The sequence below is a fragment of the Phaenicophaeus curvirostris genome, chromosome Z (assembly GCF_032191515.1).
Source record: "Phaenicophaeus curvirostris isolate KB17595 chromosome Z, BPBGC_Pcur_1.0, whole genome shotgun sequence".
In the NCBI taxonomy this organism is placed as follows: Eukaryota; Metazoa; Chordata; class Aves; order Cuculiformes; family Cuculidae; genus Phaenicophaeus; species Phaenicophaeus curvirostris.
In genome coordinates this window covers 1,938,106-1,952,924 of record NC_091431.1, presented here as the reverse complement: position 1 = coordinate 1,952,924, position 14,819 = coordinate 1,938,106, and the positions used below count along the sequence as shown (strand labels likewise).

The window sequence follows — 14,819 nt, the reverse complement described above, 5'->3', positions numbered from 1 at the left end:
TTTTGACACATTTAGAAGTTTATTTTAGTACTATATCATTTCCTCTTCTTGCTGATGTCTCCTCCAAAGGATCTTATTTCCTGCCATGTGACTAGCATGAAATAGCTGAAAAGGGAGCAAAAAGGTTACCTGAGGAAAAAGGGGTCCAAATGTGAAGTAGATTTTAATAATTTGTTCAAAGAAGTTTTAGGGCGCCCTTTCAGTCCAAGGAAACTGTATCTTTGTTTGGAAATCAACGTGTGCTAGTAGCATATTGATCACTCATTGTACAGAAAGCATTTAGTGGCCCTGGAAAGGAACTGCACCAAGCTGTTTCAGTTACTTTACCTGCCTCAGTCTGTTTGCCCTTGTGCCATACCTACACCTGCGTGTGAACGTGTTCGAGGTGGCCGCACGTGGCAGCATCTCTCATTAGGCTGAGCTTGTTTTCTATTCTGTTGTCTGAAAGGGTCATTTTTGCTTGTTCATAACTATCTCAGTGTTTTCCTTCCCTGTGATATATCTGGTATCTAGTCAAGGCATTTTTCTTTTTTCTTGCAAACAATTCATACTGTTTCCAGTATTGACAGGGGAAAATTGGCAGGGGGTGGAGTTAGCGTGCCTGGTTTAGGGTTTGTTCTCCTAGACTTTCACTGAGGGTGTTTGGTAAGAATATAGTCTCTACAGTCCCTGCTTTCTTGAAAATCATTTTTGTTTTTTTCAGAGGAAGTATAACAGAGGAGGTGTGTGCATTTGGGGAGGAAAATCAACCCTCATGCTCATTATTTACCATGAATTTTTGGTTGTCAGCTGTGGCAGTGTGTGTGTGTGCGCATAATGTGTTAGCCGAGTAGATAAAGTTTCAGCAGAGCACAATTAAAATGGCATAGAATTTCAAATTTCATCAGTATAAACTGTGTCATGAAATAAAAAAAAAAAATCAGATGTGAATGCTTCTGAGTACAACAGAGAGTTTTAGCTTGAGTCATTATCATTGTAGAATAATTTTTTTTGACACGGAGCAAGATATTGTACTGAATAAGATAACTGTTATTGTCTGTTTTAGTATATGTGGAACATGAGGGAGAAAAGCTTCTCTCGCTCACCCGAAGGGCTCACAGCAAGTCAGGAACTTGTCATGTTGGCATCCTGATCCGATCATCGTTTACACATGGTTGTTCCTCTCCCCTCCCCCACACGCAGTGTAATTTGTCTTTGTCTGAACATACATATCAGGGGAAATATTTCTGAAACTTTAGCTTCTCCAAGAAATACAAATCTTCTCTTGTTTCGTCCTGTTGTGTTCAGGTGGTACGTGGTAGAGGTGTTCTCAGATTTCTCCTTCCTGTGCCTCAAAATAGAGGCATCCCCTCTTCAGCTTACAGACACGAGACGCCGTGCCAGACCACAGATGGGAAAACTGGATTCGAAAGGCATATGCTTTTCTGTATTTATATCAGTTCTGTGTTCTATTTCAGGTTTAAAGATTTTGTCTTTTAACTGTCCCCCCTCCCTCGCACTGGGTCCTTCTTGTTTCTCTCTAGGACTCTGCTCCTGCTCTCTGCAGTTACCCTGCCTGTGCTGCCAGCTCTATTAACCATCTCATGCTCCCTTGCCCCTTGGCTCCCTGCTGCTCCAGACAGACATCCCATGGCTGCTGCAGACCTCCAGCCCCCTGTGATTCTTTGATGCTCATTGTTTCCATTTCCTCTCCTTTTCCATTACAATAGCAATCCAAGCGGAGATAGGAAAGGAGGCTGTGGATTTCTAGCTGCTCCTGCAGGCTTAATGGTTTTCATTTGTCTTAAAGAACCCTGGCAGTGTGTAAAACTGGTGCAGGACAAGTCCCCATCACTAATCAGTGCTCTGTGAACCACCATATGGGGACCGCTACGTGGAAATGAAAACAAAAACACTTTTACTTTGTGTGGTTCAAACATACTTTGAAAGCAAGACTGATCTTTTGCCATCGGTGTTTTAGCCTTGCAGGGTTCTAGTTGCTGATACGTATTGGTACCTTTTCCCATTGAGACCAACTGAGTAAAGAGGTACTGGGATGGTGAAAAAAAATCCTCCTTTACTGAGACTTATGACAAATGAGTAATTCTCCCTGCTGTTTGAAGTCCGGTGGAATAGAGACTTATAATGGAATTGTTGACCCATCTTTAGCTTTGGCATTTCAAATGAGATTCTGAATGTCAAATCACTGAAAACATTACTGAGAATAAATGCTTGGTGAGCCACTAGTGACAAGTGGTTAAAGACTATAAAAGGGAGCAACTGAAATGAAAATAAATGAAAAGCAATGAAAGAGCATCACAGAGGTTGTTACTGGTGAAGTGAATACAAATAATAGCAAGCATCTCAAACCATTTGCCTGGCAGCAGCACAATAGTATTAGCAATACATTTATTTTTGAATTGAAATGGGTCTGCAGTGTAGTTGGAAGTCATAATTATTTTAATGGACAGAAGCTAACTGTAGGACACTCATTGCCAATGAGACTTGACTGGCTGCACCTTATAAAGAAGGAAACAACCGAGGAGGACTCATCCAAATGTAGGACTACATCTTTCATCAATATCATCTCAGATTTCAGATAAGTAGATGAGAAACAAGATTATCTTGGCTGAACTGTGCAAATAAGTTATTTAGAAATAGCCTAACACATATATTAATGTTTCCTGTGTAACGCGTTGTTGCTGGACTGAACCAGAACCTTCTCAGAAGGAAGCAGGGTAGTTTCACCAAAGGTTCTGATTTTAGACAAATATACCAGGGTTTTTGTCTTCTGGCTGGTTGAATGGTTTCTCAGGAAATTACTATCTTTTGGCGGCGTGCTGTTTCAGATCTCAAGGCACAGTGCACCTACAAGATGATTGGTCCATCTATACTGTGAATCAGATGCTTTCTTTAAAGTATAAGGTTGCATGCAGACATTCAAGCAAGTTTCCAGGGTTCAATTCTGATAGTGTAGTTTTAGTTCAATCAAATTTTGTATTGTCTGCAAAACTGCTGAATTGCAGATTTGTTTTATCGACTTAATTTTTAACAGATGAATCAAAGCTTATGCTAGGATTGATGGACAAAATTTTGTAGTGTACAAAGTTACTGACACAGAGGCACCGTTGGAAGCCTCGTTTATATCCATCCACTGCATTTTATACACACAGATGTTCATGCAAACACGCACGTGTGTGCCAGCAAATAAAACTGTGTGTTACACTGCACGAACCTGCGTATTTTCCATAGACTGTATGTGAAAATTAATTTGACATCATCCAGGCATGACAACGCTGTAAAAGACTTAAGAGATGAAGTGAGTGGGAGGAATATTTCTCTTTGCTCGTTCCGAGGACACCAACAGTTGGAATGAGTGGATTGATGTTGTGTTCCCTCTAGGTGTGATGAAACTGTGATCCTTCCTCTATCCTTGCCTACATGCTTGAGAAACGAGAAATTACACGTCTTTTGCAACAGCTTCGTGTGGTTTTTTGGACGGATGCATTATACCACATATGCATTCTGTCAGTCTGTTTTCCTTTGTCCTGATGGCTGTTAGAAAGGAGAGCAATATCTAAAATTCAGGATCATATGCTCACCAGCTGCGGGCCCTTAAGTGGAGCGGCACTGGGCTCGCGTTGTGTCTGTGAAGAGCTGTGTGGTGGGTGTTCAGAGGAGCACACCCTGGCACAGCTGTGCCGTGCGTATTCACAAATGCTGCAGCGTTGCTTCTGCCCTCATCATCCAGCCTCTTTTTTTTACACCAGGCCAAAGTGGTCTTTTTACCCTGACTTTCTGCAACCCACACTGCTTCCAGTCTTCTGTGCTGGGGAGGGAGAGGGGTGGTTCTTGCCCCCTTTGTGCGCTGGCTGGGGCAGCTTCCTCGCTGAGCTCCTCTCACCACCTGAAAAAAACAAAAGAAAATGGAAAAAAAGGGGGAGAGAAGAAGAAAAAATGGGTAAAAAATGGGTAAAACAAGATTTAAAATAGAAGGAAAAAAAAAAAAAGGTAGAGCAGCTTGCTAGAGATTCAACAGAGGGGCCAACCAGCTCCGCTGCAGACAGGCAGGCAGGCAGCCAGGACTGAAGTAAAAGCAGCCTGAGTGTCACTGGCAACAACCCAGGCTGCCTTCCCAGCTTTGGACTGCTCTCCCCTAAAATGTTAAGTGCACAGACATGGATTTTTGAGGGCCAAAATCTATGAATATCCAGCGAGTAAGGGGTCCAGTACAGCACAACAATAGACTTTCAGCATTTTTGCTCAGGTTTCATTCCCAGCAGGACACTAGGTTTCCTTTTCTTTGCAAATGAAAACTGAGATGAGCTCTTTGTCTCCCAAGATTTGAAGCCTATGCAGACTTTAAAAGCTGTCCTCCCTCCAACAATAGCTGGTTTACATTTAATCCAGAAAAGATGTGTAATTGTTGACTTTGGGTGCTGAGGAAACTTGAAACTTGACTTCAGTACAGAAATAAGTATTTCTTGCATCAGAAATAAGTATTTCTTGCATTTACCCCCATGATTTTTATATCAATGTCTACTTCAGAGAGGTTATCTGGATATTCAGAGAGGTATCTTTAGATTCAGTAAAGCAAGATTTATTAAATGTTCTGAGATTCTCTGTTGAAGGACTGAGTATGAACGAAAAGCTGTTTGAAACTGAAAGGGTTGAGAGGATGTAGGGACTGAGTGGTTTTAGCTTCACTGCAGATGAAAATGGGCAAAACCAAATGCAAAGTCTACTCACATCTGTGGTAAATGTGGCACCTATTAGCCCAAAGAAAGGGGAGGAATAGTGGGAAATTGACAGAGAACTGTAGTAAAGCACAGTAATGCAATATTTCATGAGAAGGAAGGATTTTGAGAAATCTTTGTAGACCTGCCAGTTCTCCATCTCTTCCAAGGTTTGCTAGGAATTTGTGGGAAGACTGGCAGTTATTTGAGGCACTTAAAAATCCATGTAGCTCTGGCTGAAGTAGAAATAGAAGAAAAGAGAAAAATCAAGCCTGTCTTGGTAGTCTTCCCCTTCTTGATACGCAGAATGTATTTTAGGACACCATCCTGGCTCTCACAGCATGTAGCGGGTGGGGTGGTTTTTTTCTTCCTACAAAAATGTTGAACAGCAGTGCAATTTGATGCAGAAAGTGATTTATTCCCCTGCTGATAACTGAGATCATCTAGCATTCCAGACAAGCGCAGTTAATGGATGACTTATCCCTCACCCGGCAGCTGATTACAGGACCTCAGGAGACAGCAGGCAGCTCTGAGTGAGGTTATAGAAACAACGCGGCATTTTATTTTCCTTTTAACATCATTGCAGCTATATTCATCCCTGGAATGCTACGGCTGTGTCGGTCTCAGCCCCCTGCAGCACTAGGATGCGTGGAGGTGGGTAGGCAGCCCCGAGCCACCCTTGCTCCAAGACATTAGTTTCCCTCTCTGTGATCTTGTGTGTAAACATTTGTGGGACAGACTAACGGACAGTCATTTCTTTGATGCCTGTGGATAGGAGAAGTTCTGCTAAGTCTGATGGTGACTTTTTTTTAGAAGTTCTGCTACCTTACGAGTTGGCTTTAAATGCCTGCAGCCCTGAAGAAACTGAGGAATAGACCTTAATGTGAATTGAAAGATGCTACCGCCTGGCATCTGCCAGCAGAACTTTTCTCAGATTGATTCCTACAAGTAGCTCATCAAAAATATTTGAGATGATAATGACTATTGCTGTCAGCAGAGAGAAATGGGGTGTGGGTCAATTGTTTTTTCTTAGCAGATGCTTCTTCCCAAAGAAGTTAAAGACTCGGTGGCTGTGCAGCAGAGAGAAGTTTGCTCTGCTAGGGTACTGCTAAGAAAACTTGAGTAGTTTTTTTTTTCTTTTTTCAGTTATGTGTCACTAAACATCTGGCTTTGTGGAGAAGTTGTCACATAATTAATTTCTTTTGTGCAGCTTAGGGAATTAATTTCTTTCCTGAATTTGTCACACCCCTCTGCACCCTCTGAACATTGCAACGTCCAGTCCATGCTATGTATGTCCTTTCTGTGAACTCTTAAGTAAGATTCAGATGCATTCGTGAAGTATTGGGAGACTGTTTCGTGTAAAAATACAGATTCTGTTCCAAATGTTTTTATAAAACCTTTTTTTTCTCTTTCCAGTACGACCAGCTCAACTGCAAGCAGTTGTGATACGGAATTTACAAAGGAGGATGAGCAGCGCCTGAAGGATTACATCCAGCAGTTGAAAAATGACAGGGCAGCAGTGAAACTGACAATGCTGGAGCTGGAAAGCATCCACATTGATCCCCTTAGTTATGACGTTAAACCTCGTGGAGACAGCCAGAGGCTCGACCTGGAAAATGCAGTCTTGATGCAGGAACTTATGGCAATGAAGGTATTTTATTTATATCTAACAGTCCAACGGCGCCGCTGACAGTGCCTCTGTGCTGCAAAACACGCTCGGTCACACAAACAGGAGGCTTTGATAGTGATCACTGGGTGAGAAAGGGTAACTTTTTTGAAACAAATAATCAGGGCTGAAAATCCAGTAGTCAGAGAATGGCAGAAGGCAGTGCTTTAAAAACAACGAGCTATGTATGTTTCGAATTAGGCGAGGACTTCATCCGTTGCTCTAAATGTGGAATGCTTTCCCTGACAAACCAGATGCTCCCTCTAAGAGATACGGCAGCTGAGTTGCTTGAGGGTGACCAAAATCATGATACAGCACTTCCCAAGAGACAGTTCATTACTTTACTTACAAGCTTGCGAATGTGCATCTTGAATATTTTGTGAACCGAAGCAGAACAAATTCACCTCTTTTTAATATTGCCAAGGGAGGAGGAGTGTTCTGCCAGAAGCTATCACTCCCAATGCTCTCCAGTGGCCGGTCACACGTCCAGAGCTGTTCTAGGCACTGTCTGGCAATCGGAGCCCAGTTCGGAGCCCAGGCAAAGAGCACAGTGTGTGATAACTTGCAGAAGTTTGGATAACTTTGGAGAAGACTCTAGTCCCTCAGGCCTGGCTTATAGATCCATTTCTATAGATGTGATCTGGAAAAACTGACTTTTATTGACGAGGTAGAGAGCTTATAGAGTTTTAAATCTGGCTTTTCTATTGACCGTGAGAGATGTGAAGTAAACCACAGGAACGTGTTAAAGACAATGTAAGCACATGTTTGCATTTAGAAATTGCCTGGGTGTGGTTCATCTTAATTTCTGCACGTTAGCAAGTCCTATTTTAGTCAAGAATGGCAGATTTGCCAGATGATGGTATCACGTGGGAGAGCAAATCCTAGTAGATTCATAAGCTTCTAAAGTTATGGATTTTTGTTCAGGTGTGCTGCTTCTGGCTAACTGGTAGCGTAGTGATGATTGTTATGTTCTTAGAGGTGCAGACTTTCCATGATGCATTAATATAATTTTGCAGTGATGCATTCAACATTTGCAGTAAAAAAAAGCAGGCAGAAAAAAAAGACTGCCTGCTACCAGTAGGAAGATTTAACGTTATGTATGTCAGTTGTTTGAGGACATTGTGGCAAACAGCATTATACTATCCATAATTAAAGCATGCAAGGTAGTCTGGAAGACATTTGCAGGTAATTATATGTATATTTCAGATATCACGCTTCCTTCTCCTCTTTTGTGTCCATGTCTTCTCTGAAAACGTTTGGACACCATTCTTACCTCTATCTTTAAATTGATTGATAAAGGCTATTCCTTGTGATTAATATCCTTGTGATTAATATCCTTGTGATTAATATCCTTGTGATTAATATCCTTGCATTCCCTGACCTGGTAGGAACGCCAGCAGTTGCATATCATAATTTCTGGCACAGTTTTGAGTGCTGGTAGCCCTTTTCATCACTAACTTATTTTTGATGCTGATATTCACTCATAACTTTTGTCTGGACCTAGCACATTGGATCTTCACTGCAGGAATGGGCCCTAGAAGAAAAAATCTCTCTTCTTAGTTGGTTTGTGTGGAGTGCATACTGGAATACACACACATTTTTAGATAAGTGGTTGAAGTCATCCTCAGTCCTTTCTGGTACAGAGAAAATGACAGTGTTGTTGCTCATTATAATTTTCTGTTATACTTCGCTGGAATTCACAGTTGCAGGGAATGCCCAGGTTTCTGAAAGAAATATGGTGAAAGAAGTTTGTTGAAGCTTGGAGTGGATTTCTTTGTAAGTGCTCTCGTGCTCTACGAAGTAGAAAATTTTCTTTTCTTCTGTGCATAAAACGCTGCAAAAGGCACAGCTACACTCTTTGTGCTTTGGTACCGAGAGAACGTACAACCTTATTAGCATCTGTCGTGGTTGTTGTCCAGGTCTGCGTTACGCCTCACTCCTGTATTCAGGAAACTGTAACACAAGTGAACCTAAAGGCAGGACTCATGGATGTCTTGGCTTTCTGAATATATTGTTTGTATCGATTACTTGGAACATGCACCTCACACAGAATAGCATTTTCATCTGCCTTCTTCTGAGACAACTGGAGAACTTATTTTAAATTTCCTTGTGGTATTTTATTTAACTTGAAGCAGATGGAACTCATCTGTGCTGCAGAGAACTTCATCATGTGGCAGCTCAGTATTTGTTCCCTGCCTTCCACATTCTTAGCACGGATGATACAGATTGATTGAGCTACTCAAGGATTTCCTGCATTGCTGTGTCTTAACGACCTGCTGCTGTCTTCCTGAAACTCGTATCTGCGTTGGAATCTCTGCTGGATCTTTTGGCACCTTTCGTTTATGACTCCCAGTAAAAACTGATCACCACATGAGCCATGTTTCCTTTTGCATCTTTGTGTTATGCTGATAATGTTCTGAAAATGCTTTACAGTGTTAGTTCTTCGTTATTGATGGAAGAGATCTGTAAAAAGATGATATGGGGATGTTATCCTCTTTATTTTTTTTTACTGTAAGAAGCAGTGGTCTGCCAGTACTTCTGTAAAATCCAGTTCTTAGCTTCAAGCAATAATTAACCATGTTTCCAAATATATTCTCATCTGCAGTTTGCCATCATTTGGTAGTCTTGCTTTGAGGTCACTTCTTGTCATGCCCCGGTTAGCAAGGAGATTACTTCTGATGGGTGTAAATAATTCTTGGTTTACAGCCTTTCTGCATTTCAAAGGGCTTCATCTAGATAAGAAGTCTCAGCTTTCTACACTGATATTTTTCCCTTTTTGTGTACAGGTGGTGGTAATACTGCTTATAAGGTGCTCTGAGACTACAGTTTCTTTGCAGAAAATCTTAAGAATCCTGTTGTCTGGCTTTGTTGCAGCATTTCATGCTCTTATATATGTATATAGTAAAATACAGTTAATTAGTGCATGCCTTTTATCTGCTCTGATATTTGTTTTACTTCCCTGAAGGCTGGTATGTTCCACCTTCTGTACTGTGATCCTCTTGGAGTCCTTTTTCATGACTTTTGGAACTTCTTGTCACGTAAAAGTCCTTGCTGTTTTATTCTTCTGACATGACCACACCCAGCACAAATTTTAATTTTGAGGGTGCTGTGGCATTTCTGATTATACTGAGTCAGCAGCGTTTAATTTTCACTGAAGTTTTCACCCAACTTCAGAATTATAATATCACTACAAGTACAAAATATTCCTCAATATTCAATCAATTAGTCCTGAAGTGACTGCTAGACTTGGTGCTTGAAGCTTGTGAATTTGCATGTGTTGCATAAGACCTCTGTCGTGGAGCACTGACCGTTTGCTGCTGCCTCCTTCGGGGTTTCATTTTACAAATGCCACTTGTGCTTTAGACCTGCACTCTGAAGCAGCGGGTATGTTAGACCAAGAATGTTTCATCCTGTCATTAGGAAAAAAGAAGACAGCAAATATACAAAGGTGATGCTGTCACTGAAGTGAAATTTAGACGCTGTCTTTAGAAAAAATATTTTCATGGAAGGGATTACTGCATGTGGAAAGACTAGTTAACTCTCTCTGTTGACCTGAGCTACTCCCATTTTCTCACATGAAGTGCTGCTGTTTCCTCACAGGTTGTATGTGTCCATACTAGGATCCCCAACTGTAGTTTTAATTTTTAACTTTGACTTCTCCATTCCTTCCCGTTCCTTCCCTGGGAGCCACTGTAAGGCACCGGGTGCTGACAGTTCTTCCACTTTTCCCCTGCTTTGTCTTTGCTTCTCTACTTCAAAGTCATGTTGACTTGACGTGAAAAAACTATCGCATAGAGGGAGCTTTTGGAGTCCATGATGCGTCTTCTAGGACAGGATGCAAGCTTGTGAATTCGTTTAGGATGATCTAAACTTACTGCCTTCATAAACAAAGCAATTAACCATCGATCCTCACATCTATTTTGAGCTAGAATATGTACTGCAAACAAACATCCAGGCTTTAGGTTAAAACTTTTAAGTGGTGGGGAAAATCAGTTCCACAGACTCATTGTCGCAGTGGTTAAATTCACTTTTCTTCTTTTAAGAAATAAATGTCCCTTGTTTCTTGGCTGAATTTGCCTAACTTCAGCTTCCAGCCTGGGAAGCTCTTGTCATGACCCTCCCTCACAGGTAGCCCTCTGTCAAGAATATCTTCTATTCACATTAAGTGCCAAAGACTTTCCTCAAATTACTTCTCAGCCTTCACTAAGCAGGCTAAGTAGATTAATGGCTTTAGAAATACAGGTTTAAGCAGCTAAACACATACACTTAAGTATACCAGACAATCCAGTTCAACTCCTATAACTAAATTTCCCCATCACTATTTACCAGTGTTATTTAAATTTTTAGTATTGACAAAGGAAACGAATAGTGAGTTTGACTAACAACTGAATTTCTGTAAACCACATTGAATGAACCCGATTGTGCTTCTAACCCTCAGCCCACAAACATGTAGATGAATAAGTGAGTGACTGTGAAGCTCCTGCAAACCTTCCCAAGCCTGAGGGGTTTTTATTTTTGCCTGGTTAGTGATTCTGAATAAGCCAGTGATTACCTGTGATTACAATATGCTGGTTGTAACTGTGCTGCACCTGCGTGCGCTGCTTACACTTAATCCGAACAGCGAATTGGATAGGAACGTAGATTCTCTTCTACAGAAAGAGTTAGTCTAAATGTCTGCCAAGATCTGTGTTCCCATAATCTTTGTTAGCAACGGGTGTAATACAAGGAGCATTATTTTTTAATAAGGTAAGATACTTCTGACATTGTTGTGATTAGAATATAGCTTTTGTTTAAAGTAATAGTTGAAAAAGAATGATTTGTTCCAAGGCTGGCCACACAACAAGAAGTTTCTATCTTTTAGAGATGTTTACGCGATGATCAAGTCTAGAACTGATGGGTAACACAGACAATGTCTGCACGATCTCATTATTCACCCATGAGGTGACCTGGGGCTCGACAGTGAGAACATGATTCTGGCTCTGAGGTTTTTATGGTTTGGTGGTCTTTTGTCATATTTTTTTTTAACGCGTAATGTAAATTATGTTTTAGAACTGTCTCTTTAAATGCTTTGTGGATACTGGGTTTACCTGGGATCAGAAAATAACAAGACATTTCATGGAAGAAACGTCTCTGAAATGTTGTTAAACAGAAGGAGTCTTCTGATTCAGGATCTCTATCAGCTGCTTTTCACGGGAGGCTGAGAACAACTGCTGAAAGAAGGGTCACCACACTCATACTTTGTTCTTAGAGTTCTCCCCAGACACTGGAGGAGCAGGTGTTAAAGCAGAGGTCTGTTCTCCGAGAGCAGTTGTTGTGTTGCAGCACTTCACAGCCCTGTCAGAAATATCAGAGTGGCACAAGAAGTCCACACAAGAATTAGCTCTCAGAATTCAGCTTCTTCCTATGAAGAACTGTTGTCTATCTTTGTTGGATCATATTTATGGAGTAATACAAGCAGGTGCGTTTTTGTCATCCTCTGGTTGTGTATAGCTGGGATTCTGGCCATCTAACAGGCAGAAGTTGAAAATGGACATCTGATAGTTCCGTGCCTAGTTTCCCTTTTTGGCTAACTAATTCTATCACAGTCTGCTGTTACGAGGCTGGAATATGTGACCTGCATTCGCTGACCTAGTCCCTCAAACCTGTTCCACTGTAGTGAGATAAAACAGCTCTAATTCTTATTCAAACTAGAACCTGGCATTTAGGGAGCTGTGTGGCAAGAAAGTCAGATTCTCCTGGGTTTAGGGCAGTGGCCTCTAAAGGGCAAGGTAGAACCAAAGAAACTTCAGCAGCTGTGGCATCCTTCTCAGATCCCCAGTACTCTACTTCCAGCTCTACACTGGCTGCTCTGTTGCCTCTCATCTTATTTCTGAGGCTGATCAAGGGATGGCACAGCTTCTCATGCTCCCCTAGTCTCAAGACATGCTGGTCTTTTGACATATTATGTGATTATAAAAAGCCTTCTGGATGTTGATACTGTTCTCCACGGAAAGAAAACACAAGTAATAGTATTAGATGAAAACTTTTTATTTAACCTTGTCTTGCTTTAGGTACGTAGTCCCGTGAAGCATCATGCTGGTAATGTTTTTTTAACAGGAGGAGATGGCAGAGCTCAAGGCACAGCTTTACCTGCTAGAGAAGGAGAAGAAGGCGTTGGAATTGAAACTGAGCACTCGCGAGGCCCAGGAGCAGGCTTACCTTGTCCATATTGAGCACCTGAAGTCTGAAGTGGAAGAGCAAAAAGAGCAGAGAATGAGGTCTCTCAGCTCAACCAGCAGTGGAAGCAAGGACAAACTGGGCAAGGTCAGGAGTCGAACAAGTTTCTAAAATCAGCATAACCACAATTTATTGCACAATTTCCCTCTCCACAGCCATCTTTAGCACATTAAATAATTCTCCTCTTTTGTCTATAGGTACATCTTTTCTCTCTTCTCCCGTTTTTATGTGGTTCTTTCCATACTGTGACTTACGAGGACTTTGCAGAATTACTCTTAAGCCTGGGCTAAAACAGGATGGTCGTTTTGGAGGGGAATACAACAAAGTCATTGTTGACAGATGTACGAGCTACTGTGCTTAATTACTGTGCATGTCTTGCTTTGTTGCCACTCACTGGAAGAGAGTCTAAGCAAAACACTGTCCTCTCCCTACTCCAAATGCAAAATATGAAAAAATAGAAGTTATTTCTATGAAAAAGCACTGTAATGGTGGTCCCTTTTTCCAAGTCAGACGTGTTGTAATTATTTGACAATGAAGTCTTTCTCTGGAATGGTTGGACTTGATGATCCGGTGGGTCTCTTCCAACCTGGTTATTCTATGATTCTATGATTCTAAACAGATTTCTGCCATTTATATTAGTAATGGGTAGATGAGGCGCTGAGGGATATGGTTTAGTGATTGACAGGAATGGTTGGACCTGACAATTCAGTGAGTCCTTTCCAACTTAGTGATTCTAGGATTCTATGAACTTGCAGAAAAAAACAGTGATACCCAGAAGAACTTTAATCCTGTTATTTTAGTGCTATAATAATATGTTTAAAACCAAAATCCAGAGCTAGTCCATAACTCTGTCTTTCTTCTTTGTTTCATGCAAGACATCATCTGAATTTCTTGCTGTGATGCTTCTTTGTTTCATGTCTGTCGTCAAGAGTAATATAAGACACCAGCAGTTATGTGCACTATTTTAAAGTAGCTGTGAACTAAGAGGTTTTCAGAGTTTTCCCATTGAGATAGTAGCTTCAAATTTGCTGACCTGCCCTCTTTTCTCAGGAATGCAGCGATGGCACCGCAACACCCTTAACACTAACTGAGCTGAGACAGTACAACGAGAGCGAACTGACTGCTGAACTGACAAACGCACTCAGACGGTAAGCAGCTCCTTTCACCAAAAAGATTACTTGTTCCATAGGTCCAGCGCAGGGTTCAGTTCTGAGCCTTTGCTCTTACCCTCAAACAATTGTAAGAGTGATGACAGATTTTTCCAGCAAGAAGGAAAAAGGATCAGAGTAGTTCTAACCTTCTCCTCTCTTTTGCTGCTGTCCTTCAGCTGATGAAGGTCCCTGCATGGTGCTCAGCTCCATTCTCCTTGAGGTTCTCTAAAATTCAAATTGACTGCATCCCTAAGAAACCTCCAGTGTCAGGAGTGTCCATATATGACACACAAAACAGTGACATCAGTTGCTTGAGGGCATGTAGAAAACCTTCAGTGAAGACAGGATTTAAGTGTGATCTTTGGTTAAGAAGGTCGCAGACGAGGACTTGGATGGGTGCTACAGGAGTGGGAATTGCAGAGATTGTCATGACTCAGATATTTGCTTCCTGAGTGTATAAGTAGAGCCACAGTTCAATTAGAATTAAGAATGACATTGTGTGAAGCTTTCCAATGAGAGAGAAAATTGATATCTTGGCAAACTGCTTTTATCAACAGCCAGGTTTTAAGCCAAAGCTTTCAGTGCAGTTATACATTAACTAGGTAACTTGTTTGTCCAGCCGTTTTTGCTGCAGCAGCTATGTGGTAAACCTCATGAGAAAGATTTTCACTGTCTTGATAGTTGTTTCAGTACTTGTTCCACCTTATTCTAAGACATGGCTATCTAATATCTAATCTGGTTATTCTATTTAGAACCTGTCAAAAGCGCTACCAAGGATTTTGGCTGGGAAAAAAACATGTATTTTTCTTTTCTGGTTCTTGCATCCTCTGTAATGGTAGAATGTCCTCTCAAGCAGCTGTGGTGTTTCATTCCTGAAGTGCTTTTTCATAGCTGTAACTCCTAGTGTGCCTGGGGACACTTAAGCCTGAAAGACATTATGTAAAAATGTAAGATCGTTACCACTGCAGAATCAATACATCTCATACCATTTGCTTAATAGTCTGGCAGTTGCTGAGCATTTAGTTTGCTTGATGCAGGAAACAAAATTCTGTGGTTAAAATAATCAAAACT

General features: G+C 41.2%; 1 protein-coding gene across 2 annotated transcripts in view; it reads left to right on the top strand.

Moving 5' to 3' along the window:
• Positions 1-14,819, top strand: part of MCC (MCC regulator of WNT signaling pathway) — a 215,324-nt gene that overhangs the window by 185,530 nt on the left and 14,975 nt on the right. For both annotated transcript variants that reach the window (XM_069880563.1, XM_069880564.1), the window contains 3 exons: positions 6,132-6,366; positions 12,478-12,684; positions 13,648-13,745. In XM_069880563.1, the coding sequence (XP_069736664.1) occupies positions 6,132-6,366; positions 12,478-12,684; positions 13,648-13,745 (540 nt within the window). The remainder of the gene's footprint in view (positions 1-6,131; positions 6,367-12,477; positions 12,685-13,647; positions 13,746-14,819) is intronic.